Source organism: Gobio gobio, assembly GCF_949357685.1.
Source record: "Gobio gobio genome assembly, chromosome: 24".
NCBI lineage: Eukaryota > Metazoa > Chordata > Actinopteri > Cypriniformes > Gobionidae > Gobio > Gobio gobio.
Window position 1 is genome coordinate 39,192,302 of NC_137120.1, and position 21,282 is coordinate 39,213,583.

Sequence of the window (21,282 nt, forward strand, 5' to 3'; positions counted from 1 at the left end):
TGTTTTTAAATTCAGTGTAAAGAAAAAAAAGTCTTTACCAGTGAAATTAAATAAAACCGAAGTATATAATTGTTCCAAACTGTTGAATCAAATAATGTTTAGTGCAACGAAAAAAACTAAGATGCTACAGCAGGTGCTTTTTAAATCAAATTAAGTAAATTAAGTCAAATTAAGTTAATTTTAAGGTAAAATAAAAATGATCATCCTATAGGCTACAGAACTGATAGTATTTCATTTCTAAAGTGCAGCATGTTCTTCTTTAGGCTACAAAAAGAAGTATTTCGGCTTTGTCACAAGTTAGTCTGTTTCATTCTCATCCGATCCAACACGTGAGAAGCTGATCTGAACAAACGCTCACTATCTGCACTTGTGCAGGGCGGAGAGGTAAGCTCGCGCAACTTCAGATCGCGCAGGAAAGCGGCTCTTCATTCCCTTCAGCATCTCGTCTCTTCCCTCAGTTCTCCAGTTTCCGTTTGTAACACAGTGACATGTGACATGTTCGTGTTCGCGAATGATTGTAATATAGGCGCGTATGTGCACGCGGGCGCACTTCCGGAAAAATCGGCAGAAAAATACAAAGAAAACCGGCCGGTTGCCGATCGCGCGCTAGAAGTAAAAACCGGCCGGTTCCGGTTTTTGGCCGGTCAACCGGTGCATCCCTAGCTAAAAGTGCTACCGCCAGATACAAAGATCGCTTGAATGGATTCAAAAACGGTAAAACTCAACTGTTTAACTCTAGGAGACTTGTAAAATGAGCCTATTTTCCAAAAAAAGTGGGGTGTTCCTTTAATAATCCGTCAGCTGATGATATTCTCCACGTTCCTCAGGTTCTGCGGAGTCCCACCAGACACACCCTGGAGTCCATGGTCGCCCACTTCCAGAAACTCTTTGACGCCCCGTCCCTGACAGGAATCTATCCTCGCATGAATGAGGTCTACACCAAACTGGGCGAGATGAACAACGCCATGAGGAACCTCAGAGATGTTCTGGACTTGGGTATTGAGATTTCTAAACGCCTCCAGATATATCTGAGCTAGGGGTCGACCGATACGGATTTTTTTTGTGCCGATACCGAATTTTTTTTTCATCAGCCTTAGCCGATGACTGATACGGGCTGCCGATTTTCTTGAGCCGATACTGCTTTTGCTCCCTCAATTTACATCATAAAAATGACACAATGATCAGGATGATAACAATTTAAAATTTTTAAAAAGGAACATTTATTGAACAAAAAAAAAAAATACATTTAACAAATAGTAAAAACAGGTGAGGTAGAACAAGAATAAAAAAAAGTTTCAATAAATTCTGAAAATAAATATTTAAGCATAAATAAAATAATTACACTATTGCACACAGTATCAACAAGCGAGCAGCATAATAAAGTGCACACTGACTGTTCTATACTTCATTTTTAAACTATTTACAACCTAGTCATTTAATGGTTACACTCTAAGAAATGCTGGGTTAAAAATAACCCAAGTTGGGTTGAATATGGACTAACCCAGCAATTGGGTTGTTTTGACCCAGCGGTTGGGTTAAATGTTTGCTTAAAACAACCCAATCGCTGGGTTAAAACAACCCAATCGCTGGGTTAGTCCATTTTCAACCCAACTTGGGTTATTTTTAACCCAGCATTGTTTAGAGTGTAGGTGCACTGAACTTAATCTCTTGTAGAGCAACACCAGCGGTAATTCAGGAAAAAATCTCCCAATGCTCCACGTGAAACTTCAGTCTTTCCACCTTTTACCATCGTGTCAATTCTCAGTTGATTTTGATTAATATGCGAGAGAGTCTGAAGACGGTGAGAGCTGCCCTGTGGACGCCTGTCTGTAAATAATGCAGGGAAAAATATCGGCGAACGCAGCAGCCTTGCATCGGCCGATACGCGTAAAAATCGCAAAAATCAGCCCGATATATCGGTCTAACACTAGTCTGAGCATTATCTACATCGGGGGTTTTCAAACTTTATGAAGCCAAGGACCCCCAAATATAACAAACCTTTTATGAGGGACCCCTTCCTAAAATCCATCTATATATTTTTATATATGAAAAAAACATTTAAACTGTTAGATAAATAGTAAGTGACATTATAAATACAACATATTGTTTCCAAACTTAAATTGGCTATACTTTAATATTGGATGTATAAACCTGAAGAACATTTTTCAATGAAACATTATTTATATATCAGGGCTCGACATCATTAACGCTTGTCTGGGGCAAGTGGATTTTTTGAAGGGGCAAGTGAAAAACAATTTTACTTGCCCGACGGACAAGTATCCTGATTAAAACGTCAAAACAAAAAATAACTAGGGAATCACCAAAGTGCAATAATGATTCTGCATTCAGTGTAAGTGGAGATTGATTGTGGATAATAATATAAAACCAACTGACGTTAATAAGCTTGAGCTGTTGAGGCTCGCGCAGCCTCTCGAGGAGAAAATCAGAAACAAATGAGCGCCGCACACACACAGAAACTCAGTTAACACACACAGTTAAAATTGTGCAGTTTTTATATTTATAACATATGATACAGTTAAGCAACATCACACTAACAAGAGTGTTGTTTTCCTGAATACCATCACGACTGAACATGACACTGATTTCATACGCCAGCTCCATAAACAATTAATTAACATTAAGTCACTTACATTTTAGAAGCAATATGGACTGTTTTTGTTCCATTTCAGCTGTGAAAACAGTTCCAAACAAATATCACAGCAGAACCGTAACACATCTCACAGCAACAGCGTGTGTGTTAGGGCTGTCAACGAATATTCTAAATTCGAATATATATTCGAATAGTTTTTAAAAAATGAATTTCGAAGGTGAAAATTAATATTCGAATAAATAAAAAATGTGGAGGAAAAAACGCCCGCGGTAGAAGGGGCGTGGCTGTCTGCTTTGCGAGTGGGCGCTAGCGCGCCTGAAGCCTTGTTTACTATGGCCTGTCTCCGCAGCGCGAGCCTCCGCTGACTGCGCGCGCTCCTCCCCAAACGGACGAGGTGTTTATATTTGACGCGCTCGCCGTTGTGCTTTTCTTTGAGACGACAGATGGCGACTCTGAGTAATTGTTCTATAAACTATCAGGAAAAGCGTCGAGAAGAAGTGGGCTAATGTACACAGGTGACGATATTTATTTTAGTACACTTCACCGAAAACCACACTACAAAAGAATCATGTAAAACAGATCAAAATAAACCTTGATATTACTTGTGACATGAGAACAAAATGTATGTAGAAATGTAACGTTAACTTATACAACTCAATTTATGATATCTAAATGTTTCCTAATTTCACTAAACACTTTAGTGAGTTTTCACTTAGTTTCGTGAACTTTTCTTTATTAAACGGGCTTTTTTATGCTTTTGTAGGCTCGTTTTGTAAATATAAGCAACTAATTTGTATGTGCAAACTGGACCAGCCTTACTTTGCATCGCCCGCCACAAGCTCTCTGTCTGCAACACGACAAGAGGCCATAACGGAGAAATTAATTTTGTTCATTTGTAAGGACATGAGAGCGATCAGTGTCGTGGATGAGGCGGCTTCAGGGAGTTCTGTCAAGCAATGAAGCCGAGGTACTGACTGAAGAGATATTGCATGAATGAAGGATAAATGCACTGCTTCCACTAGTTTGATTATTTACCGTTTCATGTCAAGGAAAAGTTTCTTGTTTAACACAGCACAGCTCGCTCGGAGCGTTCAATAATATGCTGTAAAACTTATATTAATATTTGTTTCAATCACTGAATGAAGCCTGCTATATTTGGGACAAGAGTCGCGACCTTAAATTGCTTGCACAAAACTCTTGATCAGTCTCAAAATGTGTGTGTGTTCATTTAAACCGTTATGCGCAGAGAGCGCGAGGGCGAGAGAGAGTGAGGTCTGCGGTCTTTAGCCATTAGTTGATTTACTTGTTTTTGTGTAGGTGTAATACGTTGTCAAATATGTTTAAACTTAAATAGACTACCTATATAAGTAGTTATGTGTCTTTTGTATTCATTTGTCCTGTTATTGACGTAATGCGCGTCATTGATAAAATGCGCAACCAGATGTTCGAATAGTTTGAATATTCTTGCTTTTTTTAGAGGGAATATTCGAACGTCATTTTTGAGCAATTTTGACAGCCCTAGTGTGTGTTAGTGAATGATTCAGCGTTTGAATGAATTGGTTGAATCAAAGATTCACTGACCTATTCACAAACGATCGCCAAATTCTTGAATGATTCAGCCGTTTCACTGAATCGACTCAATGACTCGCTCATTCAGACGGTCACAGCGCCACCTACTGGTGGTTTAGTTTCATCTTTCCAACATTTCTTATTTGTGTATATACAAAAATATTTAAAATAATCTCATAACATTATTTAATACAGTTGTCATTTTTCAGTGTAAATGATTTAATTTGATTGGTAACAGCCCTATAGTGTCTTATTCTAATTTAATTTATTGATCAAATTTAAGAATATAAAAGGAAAGCCGAAGTATACCCTATATTTAATAAGATTATGGAAAAATGCCCTTTATAAAAAGGTACAAATATGACAAATATGCATATTTAAATATGTCAAAGCTGATTAAACACTGGTGAGAATATTGCTTCAGTATAGATTATATTTACAAAAAAAATCCGGACAAGCAAATGTTTTACTCGGACAAGTGAATGACAGATTTACTTGTCTGAAGGACAAGCGTGTGAACCGGCTTAATGTCGATCTCTGTATAAGCAACTTTCACAATAAATGTGTGTAAGCAGAAAGTGTACTGCCTTGAAAGCCCAGTAAGGAAGATAAAGTGGACTATAGTGAGAAAAACTTACTAGAAAGACAAAGCAAACACACAACTCTGGAAAGCATGTATACATCAAGGAAAGAGAGAAACATTTAAAATTGAACAGATAGAATGTTTGGTAGACTTTAACCATTTTGTCTTTTATTACATTTCTGGGGAACCCATAGAAGCTTCTGAACCTCTCAGTTTGTAAACCCCTGATTACATGAAGTGTGAGCTTCCTCTTCCTCTCTGAATTAATGTGGTCATATCTTGTGACAGATGATCGAGCGCCCCATAGCGAGGTTGTCAACAAGGTAGCCGAAATTGTGGCCCAGTCCGGAAATGTGGCAAGTCAGGAGCTCTATGGCCTTCTGGAAAGCGGAGACATTGACAGGTATGTCCATTTTTCTTGTTCGAATTTGTGATTGTGCTCAATTCAAATTTATTTGTGTAGCGCTTTTCACAATACATATCGTTTCAAAGCAGCTTCACAGAAAATGCGTCTACATTACAATTTAAATTGACTTGTACATGTTATGCATTTCAGAAATGCACATATACAAAGCACACAGATTCGCTAACTATCTATTATTAATCAATATAATAACTATGGCACAGACATAAGAATACATGTTGTTATGAATAGGGTATATGCGTCTGTACAACTATGTGGCAAGCGACAGTATTTCAATTAATTTATAAATATACTTTGGTTCTTTGTCAAATATTTTCATAATACTATAACTTATAACTTTAAATTTTAAGTAACTATATGAAGAAATTAATATTTACAAGTTTTGCTCATTATTTTATGATAACTAATCCATTAATGAATTGAACCTTATTGTAAAGTGTTGCCAACCTTTTTACATTATTGGACAATTTCTTGCTTTGTAAGAATGGTTTATTATATATATATATATAAAAAAAATTTAATATGAAAATGTTTTGCTTTAAGAACCTTACAACAAAGGAAGATATTTGGAAGAATGTTTGTAACCAAGCAGATCTTGCCCCGCCATTGACTAGCATAGTAGGGGAGGAAATACTATGGTAATCAATGTCAATCTTTCTTTAACAGCAAAACAAAGACGTATATACCTTTAGCTTTATTTTACCTATAGGTTTGGGACAACAGAATTTTCATTTTAGGGTGAACTATGCCTTTAAAGGAACACACCATTTTTTTTTAAAATAGGCTAATTTTCCCGACTCCCCTAGAGTTAAACAGTTGAGTTTTACCGTTTTTGAATCCATTCAGCCGATCTTTGTATCTGGCGGAAGCACTTTTAGCATAGCTTAGCATACATCATTGATTCTGATCAGTCCATTAGCATCTCATTCAAAAAATGACCAAAGACACTTTCAATATTTTTCCTATTTAAAACTTGACTCTTCTACAGTTACATCGTGTGCTAAGACCAACTGAAAATGAAAAGTTGTGATTTTCTACACCTATATGGCTAGGAACTACTTTCTCATTCCTGCGTAATAGTCGTGGATCTTCGCGGCCGTGCCATGGCTGCAGCGGCGCAATGATTGGTTGGTATTCTGTGAAACATGGTGGTAGTTACACCTTCGACTTACTATCACAGCCCTTTACAACACACAGAACCATGGCTAATCACAGCTAAATCCACAACACAATTTGTCGCCTGCAAGCCTGAAACTTTCTCTGCAACTACACAAACTTAGAGCCGTAAGTTACCCAGCTGGGCTACTTTCAGGCGCTGTAATATCATTGCCATGGTACGGCCGCGAAGATCCGCGACTATTACGCTGGAATGAGAAAGTAGTTCCTAGCCATATAGGTGTAGAAAATCACAACTTTTCATTTTCAGTTGGTCTTAGCACACGATGTAACTGTAGAAGAGTCAAGTTTTAAATAGGAAAAATATCAAAACTCTTTGGTCATTTTTGAGCGCGATGCTAACGGTCTAATCAGATTCAATGATCTATGCTAAGCTATGCTAAAATTGCTACCACCAGACCGGCTGAATGGATTCATAAATGGTAAAACTCAACTGTTTAGGCTCATCTCCCCTAGAGTTATTTTCAAAAATAGTGGCGTGTTCCTTTTAAGCTCAATTTGCATGAGAATGGTTTCAGGAACAACCTACAAAAAAATGCATGAAGGCTCATTCGGAAACTGCTGGTGTTTTCATTTGTATTTCACAGTATCATTGTCAAGCTGAAGGAACATGAGGAATTCTTCCCGGTTTTCCACTCATTTATACTGGAACTTCTGCAAACGCTGGGTGAGACCAAACTTTATTCGTTCAACTATACAGTCAGTCAAACTCAAATGTAAAGTACACACAGTTCATTAGTATTCTAGTGCACTACAATCTGAACATAAGCACAGATGTAGTCTTTCTAAAAACACTGTCAGACGATAACCTTGTTTTGTGGCATTATTTTCCCAGACGTCCCGACTCTAGATGATGTTTTACCGACTGTCCGCGTTCTCAAGTCCACGGCGTGACTAAAGGCTGATGTGTTGTAAAGCACCATGTGATTTCAGAACTGATTTGCTGTGTGTATTAGACAATGTGATATCTTATAAATAAATTAGCATTTTTGCTGTGTGTTTTCTGAGTCAGCTCAGAACAGCACGGAAAGTTCGTATTAAAAATTTCTTAAGAAACTACTTTTTTTTTTTTTTGGTAGAAATAGTGCAGAAGCCGTCCATCATTCGCCTTCCTCCGAGGAGCTGCAGTGTCCTTGCAGTTTCTCCATGATCAGACTGTTGGAAGGTGCGTTAGTGATCAGGGTCAACACAAAAGTGGGCGTCCCTTTTGATACGTGACGTATGACTGTACAAGACGCCAGGTCCTCGATGTGAAAGCCAGCGTGACGCTGAACATCCTTCTGGAGGACGGAGTCCGCCGTCTGATCGCCAAAAAACTGCAATAAGAAAAATGTGTTATAGATGAATGTACACACACTTTTACACGGCCGTTTAACACTTTAGAATAATGGTCATTAGTTAATGTATTAACTAACATGAACTAACCATGAGCAGTACATTTGTTACTGTATTTGTTCATCTTTGTTAACGTTAGTTAATATAAATCCAGCTGTTCATGGTTTGTTCATGTTAGTTCACACTGCATTAACTAATGTTAACAAGATTCTAATAAAGCATTAGTAAATGTTAAAGGGTTAGTTCACTCAAAAATGTAAATTCTGTCATTAATGACTTCCCCTCATGTCGTTGGACACCCGTCAGACCTCCGTTCATCTTCAGACACAAATGAAGATATTTTAGTGTAAATCTGATGCTCTGAAAGGCCTCCATTGGCTCAATGCACTTTACACTCTCAAGACCCTTAAAAGGCACTAAAGACGTCGTTACAAAGTCCATCTCACTACAGTGGCTCTACAATAACTTTATGAAGAGGCGACAATATCTTTTATGCGCAAAAAAACCCTAAATAACGACTTATATAGTGATGAACAATTTCAAAACACGGCATCATGAAGCTTCGAAGCGTTATGAATCAGTGCTGAAATTTGGCGATTCAAACCGCTGAATCGACTCAGTTTGGCGGTTTGACACGCGATCCGAATCATCATTCGGCTCAGTGATTCATAACGCTTTGTTTTGAAATCGTCATCACTATATAAATCGTTATTTAGGGTTTTTTTGCGCACAAAAACGATTGTCGCCGATTCATAAAGTTATTGTAGAGCCACTGTAGTGAGATGGACTTTGTAACGACGTCTTTAGTGCCTTTTAAGGGTCTTGAGAGTGTAAAGTGCATTGAGCCAATGGAGGCCTTTCAGAGCATCAGATTTACACTAAAATATCTTCATTTGTGTCTGAAGATGAACGGAGGTCTGACGGGTGTCCAATGACATGAGGGTGAGGAATTAATGACAGAATTTACATTTTTGGGTGAACTAACCGTTTAACATTTACTAATGCTTTATTAGAATCTTTGTTAACATTAGTTAATGCAGTGTGAACTAACATGAGCAGCTGGATTTATATTAACTAACGTTAACAAAGATTAACAAATACAGTAATAAATGTACTGCTCATGGTTAGTTCATGTTAGTTAATACATTAACTAATGACCATTATTCTAAAGTGTTACCCAGTTTTCAACTAATCACTTAACCTTTTCTGCATTTTTCCATTTATTTAAACGTCAACAGCATTTTGGGGGCTTGACAATGCAAACTGTGTAAAACTACAAAAACACGAGTTTGTGAAAATGGTAATGCGCATTACTGCCATTGACATTAAAGAACACGCTGACTCTTTGGGACTTTATCTTATTCACCGTATCCCCAGAGTTAGATAAGTCCACACACACACACACACACCATTCTCATCTCTATGCCTTAACTCTGTCTGATGCACCACCGCTAGCCTAGCTTAGCACAAAGACTGGAGGTGAATGGCTCCAGCTAGCCTATTGCTCAATAAGTGACTAAATAACGCCAACATTTTCCTATTTACATGTTGTGATGTGATGTTACATCGTGTACTAAGACTGACGGAAAATTAAATTATGCAGCGCCTAAAAATCGGCTAACATGACAACCTTGGCGTTATTTTGTCACTTATTGAGCAGTAGGCTAGCTGGAGCCATTCACCTCCAGTCTTTGTGCTAAGCTAGGCTAGCGGTGTGTGTCAGACAGAGTTATGGCACGGAGATGAGAATGGTGTGTATGGACTTATCTAACTCTGGGGGATACGGGGAATAAGATAAAGTCCCAAAATTGGGCGTTTTCCTTTAAAGACAATGCCAGTAATGCGCATGACCATTTTCACAATCACTAAACTAACGATACCGTTATCGAGTTTATGTTTCTAGCATGTTAAATGTTTGGCACCAGTTTTAGCATAGCTTAGCATAGATCATTGAATCTGATTAGACCGTTAGCATCTCGCTCAAAAATGACCAAAGACTTTCGATATTTTTCCTATTTAAAACTCGACTCTTCCATCGTGTACTAAGACCAGCGGAAAATTAAAAGTTGTAATTTTCTAGGCCGATATGGCTGCAACTATACTCTCATTCAAAGTTTTAAATAGGAAAAATATCCAATCTCTTTTGTCATTTTTGAGAGAGATGCTAACGGTCTAATCAGATTCAATGATCTATGCTAAGCTATGCTAAAAGTGCAGACCCGGAGATCGGCTGAATGGATTCAAAAACGGTAACTGTTTAACTCAAGGGGAGTCGGAAAATGAGCCTATTTTAAAAAATAGTGGCGTGTTCCTTTAATACGCTTTTAGTCATTTTCACAGATCCGTTTAAACATCCGTGACAATGTTGTCGCCTGTACGCGAAAAATACAAAAGGAAAAACAGTAACACTTTACAATAAGGTTCGTTAGTTAACTAAATTAGTTAACATGAACTAATAATGAACTGCACTTATAAAGCATTTATTTATCTTTGTTAATTTCAACATTAACTAATGCATTATTAAAATCATGTTAACATTAGTTAATGCACCATGAACTAACGTTAACAAAGATAAACTAATGCAGAACGGAAGTGTTGTTCATGGTTAGTTCATGTTAACTAATACAACCTTATTGTAAAGTAGGCATGTGCCGGTATCAAATTTTCATGTTGCGATTAATTGCTGAAGCTTTTATCACGGTATACGGTATTATCACGATATTGAAATAAGTTGCAAAAAAAGTGTTGTCATACAATAACAGGTTAAATCACTTTCTTATAACAAAAGAACCAAACATTTAAATACAATAAAGCAATACACAAAAATGTATAAAGTAAAAAAATATTTAAAACAGATTAAAGTGCAAAAGAATTATAAAGAACAATAGGTATGCTGAAATGTACATTTAACTAAGATTAATACATGCTTTAGAAGTATTTTTCATTGTCAGCTTGTTAATGAAGGAACTAATGTTAAATACTGGAGCCTTGTAAAGTGTGTGATTGAACAACAGTCAGAACATATTCAAACAATATCTAGGGCATGTAATTTAGTCCAGATTAAAATATAAAATGCAAGTTTGAAAATGAATAGCCTTAAGTCTTTAAGTATTATGTATTAGGTTATGTGATTACTGGGGAAACGGCTGCATTTCTGCTGTTGCGTCAGCGCCCTCTGCTGTCGATGTGCACTTCAGCGTCTCCTCATTCCGCCATGTGCTCGGCTCATGCACGGTCTATTTACATCAGTGTGCGTTCCTCTTTGACGTGTTGTTCATTTTAAACGGTTGATGGGTAAAGTATTCTTAAAATTCATTCTAAAAATCTGAATAATTCGTAAGAAATAATTATTCACGGTATTTTGAAGTGCCCACGATAACAATATTGTGCATGTTCATTATTGCGGTATATCGTATTACCGTTTACCGGCACATGTCTATTGTAAAGTGTTACTGGAAAAACGTTTGAGTTTTTAGTAAACGCCCCCTGAGCTCCAAGCATCTGTTTGGACAGATAAAGGTACTCACAGCTTTCCCTGACAATGGGTTGATGAAATCGGCCCAGTATCCTCCTCTCCACAGCGTGAAGCAGATTTCTTTAGCACCACTGACAAACTGCAACGAATCATGTGTGTCAGCCGTCTTAACACACATTTTAGATTCACCACAAGGAATAATTCACAGTTTACAGCATAAATGGGACAAATTCATTCGTGTGTGTATGTGTGTGTCAGTATATACATGTATGATGTTACAAAAAATTAGTTTGAAATGAATGCTGTTGTTTTGAGCTTTCTATTCATCAAAGAATCCAGATCAAGTGTGACCGTTTCCTCACAGATATGAAGCAGCACATTAGACTGATGTCTGAAGGGTCATGTGACATTGCTGAAAATTCAGGAATAAATTACATTTTCAATTAAAAAACATTTTAAATTGTAATAATATTTCACAATATTACCGTTTTTACTCTATTTTTGGTGAGCAGAACAGACTTAGTATAAATCTCACCTGCCCAAAACTGTTATATGCTATATTTTGATTTAAAACTATGAATCATATATGTTCTATCAATATTCACCTATTCAATATTTTTAACTTCTGATATATTCACTTATCAATGAATATCATTGTAATATAGTAATTAAAATCAGCAAAAAAATATGCTGTATATACACACACACACTATAATATTAGACAATGTTAAATATATTAATACATTTAATTAAATGTATAAATATGTATATAATAAAACCTCAATTAATATATACAGTCAGAATTATTGGCAGCCCTGGTAAATATGATCAAAGATGGCTGTAAAAATAAATCTGCAATGTTTCACAAAAATCAAACCTTTCATTGAAGTAAAATAATTGAAAGTCGGGGGGGAGGACAATATGAAATAAATGCTTTTCTCCAAAACATGTTGGCCATAATTAGTGGCACCCCTAGAATTTTGTACAAGTAAAAATATTGTATCACATTAATATTTACGTTTTTTAGCACACCAGCGTGATTAAGAGCATGAGATTGTCCAGCTATGATTTAATAAATATGAGGAAACAAAGGCCAAATTCACTATAGAGGTAACCGGCTCCAGCTAGCCTAGCTTAGCACAAAGACTGGAGGTAACCGGCTCCAGCTAGCCTAGCTTAGCACAAAGACTGGAGGTGAATGGCTCCAGCTAGCCTAGCTTAGCACAAAGACTGGAGGTAAATGGCTCCAGCTAGCCTACTGCTCAATAAGTGACTAAATAACGCCAACATTTTCCTATTTACATGTTGTGATGTGTGTAGTTACATCGTGTACTAAGACCGACGGAAAAAGAAAAGTTGTGATTTTCTAGACAGTTGGCGCAATGAAAAAAGGCTAATTCCGTCCAGTGTTGCCACAGTTACTTTGAAAAAGTAATCTGATTACTCCTTTAAAAAGTAACTAAGTCACTTTACAGATTACTCTATTTTAAAAGTGACTAAGTTAGTTAACAAGTTACTTTATTAGTTACATTCAACACCCCTGCCACCTCAACATAAAAATTACAACTGTTTTTGCCAACACTCACTTTATAGAAAGTGCATTTTTAACAGTAACGTCAACTATGTATCTCCTGATATTTTAAGTTGAAATAAAAAAAGTTCCCTAAAAAAAAACACGTTTTAATAAAAAATGTAATAAAGACAGTCTTTCTTGACTTCACTTAACATAAATAGTCTCCCCGAGACGCAAGAAGAAAGCAAAAATATTAGGGCCGGGACTTTAACGCGTTAATTAAGATTAATTACGCAAAAGATAAATAACAATTTTAACCACACTTATTTTTGCACCGCGGAACGTTTTTCAATGAATGAGTTTCGACGGACCGATTATACTGGAGCACCAACTAGCGTTCTTGACTTCTGACAACAACAAACCACAGTGAACATGAACGAAGAAGCTGACGAGACCGCTTTGCTTGGCCCGTGGATGTGAAATGTTGTTTTAAAAAACGAAAAGATGGAAGCGTCGACAAGAGCATGGTTGTGTGCAAGCTATGCAACAAGGAATTTGCGTATCACCGCAGCACATCGAGCCTCAAATATCACCTCAACGCAAAACACAGGAGTTAGCGTGGACGTTAGCCCGACTCTGAGTAAAGTTACAAGGACCTAAATATGCTATTGCTACACTTAATGGCAAACATTGCACTGGTCTGCTGGACTGAAATAAATAAACAATATTTCGTTGATTAAGCTTATGTATTCAGTCATTATTCAATGGTATACTAAAAATCCATGTGAAAAAAATTACTTCTCACTGTTCTCAGGTCAAATATTTATATGCGATTAAAATGCGATTAATTTCGATTAATTAATTACAAAGCCTCTAATTAATTAGATTAATTTTTTTAATCGAGTCCCGGCCCTAAAAAATATATATTTTTACTAAGGAAAATGACAAAAATAGTAACGCACAGTGACTCGGATAAGTAACTTTAATCTGATTACTGGTTTGGAAATAGTAACGCGTTAGATTACTCATTACTGGAAAAAAGTAGTCAGATTAGAGTAACGCATTACTGACATCACTGCTTCCGCAACATAACCAACGTGACAACCTGTTCACACAGAGAGCGCTGGGGACTATTTTCAGCCGCTGTGTAATATCATTACGCTCATGGGGCGGCTCACAGCTCTTGATTATTGCGCAGGAATGAGAGTATAGTTCCTGCCATATCGGCCTAGAAAATCACACCTTTTCATTTTCCGTCGGTCTTAGTACACGATGTAACTACACACATCACAACATGTAAATAGGAAAATGTTGGCGTTATTTTGTCACTTATTGAGCAGTAGGCTAGCTGGAGCCATTCACCTCCAGTCTTTGTGCTAGGCTAGCTGGAGCCATTCACCTCCAGTCTTTGTGCTAAGCTAGCTGGAGCCATTCACCTCCAGTCTTTGTGCTAAGCTAGGCTAGCTGGAGCCATTCACCTCCAGTCTTTGTGCTAAGCTAGGCTAGCTGGAGCCATTCACCTCCAGTCTTTGTGCTAAGCTAGGCTAGCTCGAGCCATTCACCTCCAGTCTTTGTGCTAAGCTAGGCTAGCGGTGTGTGTGTCAGACAGAGTTATGGCACGGAGATGAGAATGGTGTGTGTGGACTTATCTAACTCTGGAGGATACGGCGAATAAGATTAAGTCACAAAAAGTCAACGTGTTCCTTTAAGTCTATTTATAAAAAAATTAGGGCTGTCAAAAGATTAATCGCGATTAATCACATCCAAAATAAAAGTTTGTGTTTACATAATATATGTGTGTACTCTGTTAATTATTTATATATAAATATACACACATTCATGTACATATTACAAAATATTTGCATGTATATACATTTATATAATATATATAAATATAAATGTTTTATATATAAAAATAATATTTTTTTCTTAAATACATTTCTTGTGTGTGTATTTATATATAAATAATAATTAACAGAGTACACACACACATATATTATGTAAACACAAACTTTTATTTTGGATGCGATTAAGCGCGATTAATCTTTTGACAGCCCTAAATATATAATGTAATTTTCCAGTCAAACTCACATGATCCAGCAGTTTCTCCCGATCTCTGATCAGCTCCTCTGTTCCCAACATCTGGTTCTTTGGTGTTACCGTGACGACAGTGATGGGACTCATGGGCAGCACTGGGAAAAACAGCTCTAACTCTGTCAAAACAAGGGTTTGGTTATTAAAAAACAGTTCTGGTAAGTCTGTATTTCTGTGAGGTGAAGTGTGTACCTTTCTTGAGCAGCTCTGGGCAGGAATGCATGGAGCACTTCACACTGGACTGGCTGAAATACTGCTCCGCTTTACTGACGCTCTGCGCCACCAGAGAAACCTCTTTACCCTGAACACAGATCAGCTCAATAAACAACACAACTCCACTGTTTAATGCACTGAGACAGAGCGTATTTAGGCCACGCCCACACCGACAATCCAACGCTCTCCATAGGCCTTTATCACAGAGGAATTGAATACCGGAAGTGCGCGTCGAAGCAGTGCTGATTCTTCCGGTTATGCATGTTTTCAATGTGCTGTGAACACCTAGCTGAACAAATGACAATTAAAATAAGCATCTGGAGGATGATTTAAAAATCCAGACATTTTCAGAGACAGGAGAACAGATAAACTGATCATTACTGTGTACAGGATTGTCCAAACTCTGTTGAACTTGTAGTTTTTTAATCCGACATAAGCCGAGGGTCGTAAACATACGTGATTATTTCACCACACGGTGTCAGTGCACGTCTAAATAGTGTCCGCGATTAAGTGTGTGAGACATGACGAATAAGATCTGAATCAACATATTGATTTGTATTAATATTTTAGCATTGTTCTGTCACTTTTCATTGACAATCATTTCACTGTAGCCTACAGTATATGTAATTCACACATTTATGCCAAAATTCAGTCACGCTGTTAAAGTATTACTGTTTAAGATTAATTAAATGCTTAACATCGTTTACTTTCTTTAAGGCAGTTACCGCGCATTCATTCATCTATTTATTACATGAAAATGAACCATGGTTTTTATTAAAAATAAAATAAAACATGGTTATTGTAGTTTATCATGGTATTTGTAGTAAAACTAATACAAATGGTAGTCAATCCACGAAAAAAAAAAACTAATAAAATCATGGTTAACTTTCGTAAGGGTATTTATCAGTCAAATTAATTAAAAAATGTAACAACAGGTATGAAATATGATTAGCAAGAGATACGTTGATGTTAATGAGAAGACAATCACTGGACTGCGGCAGGTTAGAAATGTATTTATTATTCAGAATGCACATTTGTATGGGAACATTTCAGCAGGCTGACGATATGAGACGTAAACATCTGCAGTTTGGAAATGCATACAACACACAAACATACAACTTCATCCCACCATATCAGTCTCACCCACGCTCTCCTCTATTCTTTTAGTGTCAGGAAATGGTCAAATCTGAGGTAAGGATGTCATTATTTAGTATTAGAGCACTGGATCGCTGCAGTTACACCCGCGTTTTTATTGAGTCTCGATGGGACCGGAAGTAGAGGTGCACTGCTTCACTTTCCGGAAATAGGAAGTGTGATAAAGGCCTATTGACTTTGATTGACACGAAATTTTTCAACTAAACATCGAAATAAATCTAATTAATAAACTAAATTAACCATTTAAACTAAATTACTGATCTAATTATTGATCCAAAGCCCACACTGTCACTGCATGATAATTGAAATGAACTGATGACATCAGCGTTTTTTTCCAGAATGGCTATACAGCTGAATAAAATTATGCTGCATTATTTTCACACTGTAAAGCTGCTTTGAAACAATCTACATTGTTGAAAGCGCTATATAAATAAAGTTGACTTGACTTTGTATTGCGTGAGGCTGCCTCATTGTCATTTCGGACGAAAAAAAAACAGAACAATGCCTAAAAGCTGATAAGGTGTACAGCAAACACAGAAATAAGTTTTTCATAAGCTGTCGACCCAAAAAAACGAGCGTTTAAGAAGATAAAAGTGGATAAAGGCAGTAAAATGTGAAGCTTCAGCTGATGAATGGGGAAATTTTGGGATCCTGACACTCAGTATGTCTCAATATGTCTGTGTGTGCAGTAAACATTTTGTCTCTTAAACGGTTAGTTCACCCAAAAAAGTAAATTCTGTCATTAATTACTTCCCCTCATGTGGTTGGACACCCGTCAGACCTCCGTTCATCTTCAGACACAAATGAAGATATTTTAGTGTAAATCTGATGCTCTGAAAGGCCTCCATTGGCTCAATGCACTTTACACTCTCAAGACCCTTAAAAGACACTAAAGACGTCGATACAAAGTCCATCTCACTACAGTGGCTGTACAATAACTTTATGAAGAGGCGAGAATAGTTTTTATGCGCCAAAAAAACCCTAAATAACGACTTATATAGTGATGACGATTTCAAAACACGGCCTCATGAAGCTTCGAAGCGTTATGAATCAGTGAGTCGATTCAGCAGTTTGAAGCGTTATGAATCAGTGAGTCGATTCAGCAGTTTGAAGCGTTATGAATCAGTGAGTCGAATCAGCAGTTTGAAGCGTTATGAATCAGTGAGTCAAATCAGCAGTTTGAAGCGTTATGAATCAGTGAGTCGAATCAGCAGTTTGAAGCGTTATGAATCAGTGAGTCAATTCAGCGGTTTGAAGCGTTATGAATCAGTGAGTCGAATGATGATTCGGATCGCGTGTCAAACTGCTGAAATTTGGCGATTCAAACTGCTGATTCGACTCAGTGATGCATAACGATTCGAAGCTTCATGATGCCGTGTTTTGAAATCGTCATCACTATATAAGTCGTTTATGTTTTTTTTGCGCTATTGAACTATTCTCGCCGATTCATAAAGTTATTGTAGAGCCGCTGTAGTGAGATGGACTTTGTAACTTTAGTCTTTAGTGTCTTTTAAGGGTCTTGAGAGTGTAAAGTGCATTGAGCCAATGGAGGCCTTTCAGAGCATCAGATTTACACTAAAATATCTTCATTTGTGTCTGAAGATGAACGGAGGTCTGACGGGTGTCCAACCACATGAGGGTCAGTCATTAATGACAGAATTTTCATTTTTGGGTGAACTAACCCTTTAAGAAAATATCCAAATGTCCGTTTTATATATTATATTTACTGTCGCTGATTACGTTATCCTCTAGTCGTCGTAGTTCTCAGTGTAATATGACCCGTCGCGCTCTGTCTCAATGGCCTGAATCCACTTTTTTGTACTTAAACGCTCGTTTTTTGGGTCAACAGCTTATAAAAACGTCTGGGTTTTTGCTTTTGGGTTTTGTTTAGCTTGTTTGCTGTACACTTTGTCACATATCAGCTTTTATACATTGTTCAGTTTTTTGTTATAAGTCCAAATGACAAGGAGGCAGCCTTCCGCAATGCAAAGTCAGTTTTGATTGTTTGATTGTTTTCCCCCCCGGTGGGCGTGGCCTTCAGATTATGACGCGTGTCGCTCTGTCTCTGTAGGTGTTCTGATTTTTTACCTGATATTCATGAACAAACTGAGCGAGTATGAACTCGTGCCTCTCTCCGCTGGATGGGGAGGCTAACACATCTGGGGCCGTCCGGTGGAGCGGGACCTGCATCTGTAACTCCGTCCCTTTGAGGTGACAGTCGAAACCCACGTTGCCCGGCAACTGGAACCTTTGATCTTGAGGCCCGAACGGACCCATGGTCTCATCTGGCCATACTGTTCTAGGACCTGTCAGAAACACCATTCACAAACATTTAATGTTACATATAATAATACAAATGTATTTATATAAAGTATCAATTTATAATCAAATTGGTGCACACACACACACATATATATGTATACACACACACACTCATATATACGCATAAACACATATATATATACACACACACACAAATATGTTAACACACACACAAATATATATACACACACACATATATGTATACACACACACACACACTCATATATGTATACACAAACATATATATTTATATATATATGTACACACATACATATATATATACACACACGCACATCCATATATATATACACACACATATATATATCTATATACACACACACACACACACTCATATTTATATATATATATATACACACACACACTCATATATATGTATACACACATACACTCATATATATGTTTACACACACACATTATATATATATATATATACACACACACACACACACACTCATATATATATATATATAATATATATATATACACACACACATATATATGTATACACACACACACACATATATATATATAATATATATATATATACACACACACACATATATACATGTATACACACACACACTCATATTTATATATATATATATATATACACACACACATACATGTATACATACACACACACTCATTTTTATATATATATATATATATGTATACACACACATATATACACACACACACACACACATATTTATATATATATATATATATATATACACACACACACACACACTCATATATATGTATACACACATACACTCATATTTATGTATACACACACACACACACGGACATACACACACATTATATATATATTAGGGCTGTCAAAAGATTAATCGCATCCAATATAAAAGTTTGTGTTTACATAATATATGTGTGTGTACTCTGTTAATTATTATTTATATATAAATACACACACAAACATGTATATATTTAAGGAAAAAAAAATATTTTTATATATAAAACATTTATATTTATATATATTATAGATTATATAAATGTATATACAGTATATACATGCAAATATTTCTTAAATATATACATGAATGTGTGTGTATTTATATATAAATAATAATTAACAGAGTACACACACAGATATTATGTAAACACAAATTTTTTGTTTATTATCTCTTATTATTTCTATATATATATATATATATATATATATATATATATATATATATATATATATATATATATATATATATATATATATATATATATATATATATATATATATATATATATATATATATATATATATATATATATATATATATATATATAGAAAAAAAATTCTATATATATATATAGAAATAATAAGATAAATCACACTATCTACCGGTACACTATAATATTAAACATTTTATGTTAAGCAAAAACATATATGTATATATAATACATATTAATAAATAAAACCATCTTAATAGATGTAATAAAATACATAAATATGTTATATAATAAAAGTATATACAATTCTATATTGTTATAGATATAATATCTAAAAATTTAATGTTATTTGTTAGTAAAATGGATATAAATAAATTATACACGTAGAACGATATGTATTAAGTGTATACTATATATATTTGCATTTCATTTTATTTCAAATTTTACATTGTTATACACTGTAATAATAAACAATGTTAAATATAATACAATTAAATTATTAATTTAGTAATATAAATATAACATGCATGCATAATAGGGATGCACTGATAGGATTTTTTGGGGCCGATACCAAAAAACAATTATTGGCCGATACTGATATTTGTCACTTGCCCTCTTATTTGAGATGTTGTCATTAAAATTAACATTAACTTATAGCCTACTAGCTAGTTTATTCCTGCAATATCAAATCATTTCTGATGAACAAACACTGGATCCTTTTAACATTCAGCAGGACAACATCAAGACATCAATACAACAGAAAATATGAAATGTGCTTATTAAGCAGGTATAATGTTAAATAATAGGGCTGGGCATTGACACCAATTTCACAATTCGATTTTCGATTTTGGAAAATGTTCTTAAGGAAAACTAATCTCTGAACTAATGCTGTAAACTATGAGAGTCAGTTGCTTTTAAGGCGGAAGAGAAGATCAGTTCATGCCGGTTCTCTTGAGCAGAGCGATCTCGCGCCACAGCGGTATTTATGTTTTTGAATTTCGTAAAAAAAAATAGACGTAATTTGAAATCTGAGACTTTGTTTCATATCAATAGTAATAAAGCTCAAAGATTATAGTGATTTATTGGATGGGAGGCGCGCAGTAATTTCCCGTTCATTCATCAACTGAAACAGGATGACTAATCGATTCTTGGGATTTAAGAATCGATATTGTTTTGTAAAAATGAGAATCGATTAAAATCGAGAAATCGATATTTTTTACCCAGCCCTATTAAATAACACTGCATATTCTTCACTGTATACATTAAATACATATATTATTATTACACTGAGACGTAGCTCTACTGTACAACATTAATCCTGTCACAATTACTTTATTAAACTCAACTTTATTCAACTGAATTATTTTGACGGGTTGCCGTGTGCTTCGAGTTCCTGTGTGTGTGTGAGTGTGTGTGTGTGAGAGTGTGTGTGTGTGTGTGATATGACAATTTGTTGAATGAAACGGTGAAATGCTCATGAAGTGACTGGAGATGCATTCATGTCCTCATATTGAGGCGGCAGAGGCTGAAAAACACAGAGTTTCAGTGTGTGTGTGTGTGTGTGTGTGTGAGAGAGAGAGAGAAAGAGAGTGTGTGAAAGAGT

The 21,282-nt window shown here is 35.9% G+C and overlaps 2 protein-coding genes across 13 annotated transcripts in view; one reads left to right on the forward strand and one right to left on the reverse strand.

Moving 5' to 3' along the window:
• Positions 1-7,573, forward strand: part of cep70 (centrosomal protein 70) — a 49,652-nt gene extending 42,079 nt beyond the window's left edge. For 4 of the 9 annotated variants that reach the window (XM_079807558.1, XM_079807560.1, XM_079807562.1 and 1 more), the window contains 4 exons: positions 828-996; positions 5,052-5,166; positions 6,951-7,030; positions 7,443-7,571. In XM_079807558.1, coding sequence (XP_079663684.1) covers positions 828-996; positions 5,052-5,166; positions 6,951-7,030; positions 7,443-7,513 — 435 coding nt within the window. In that variant the 3' untranslated portion in view covers positions 7,514-7,571. Of the gene's footprint in view, positions 1-827; positions 997-5,051; positions 5,167-6,950; positions 7,031-7,198; positions 7,414-7,442 lie in introns of those variants that run through there. The other 5 variants (XM_079807565.1, XM_079807561.1, XM_079807564.1 and 2 more) reach the window with 3 other exon arrangements.
• The window catches only part of mmadhca (metabolism of cobalamin associated Da), a gene marked incomplete at its 3' end in the record, with an annotated part of 19,511 nt that continues 5,257 nt past the window's right edge, over positions 7,029-21,282 (reverse strand). For 2 of the 4 annotated variants that reach the window (XM_079807569.1, XM_079807568.1), the window contains exons 4-8: positions 18,237-18,454; positions 14,973-15,081; positions 14,778-14,899; positions 11,226-11,312; positions 7,464-7,679 (exon numbers count right to left, since the gene is read on the reverse strand). In XM_079807569.1, the coding sequence (XP_079663695.1) occupies positions 7,464-7,679; positions 11,226-11,312; positions 14,778-14,899; positions 14,973-15,081; positions 18,237-18,454 (752 nt within the window). Of the gene's footprint in view, positions 7,680-11,225; positions 11,313-14,777; positions 14,900-14,972; positions 15,082-18,236; positions 18,455-21,282 lie in introns of all 4 variants that reach the window. The other 2 variants (XM_079807566.1, XM_079807567.1) reach the window with 2 other exon arrangements.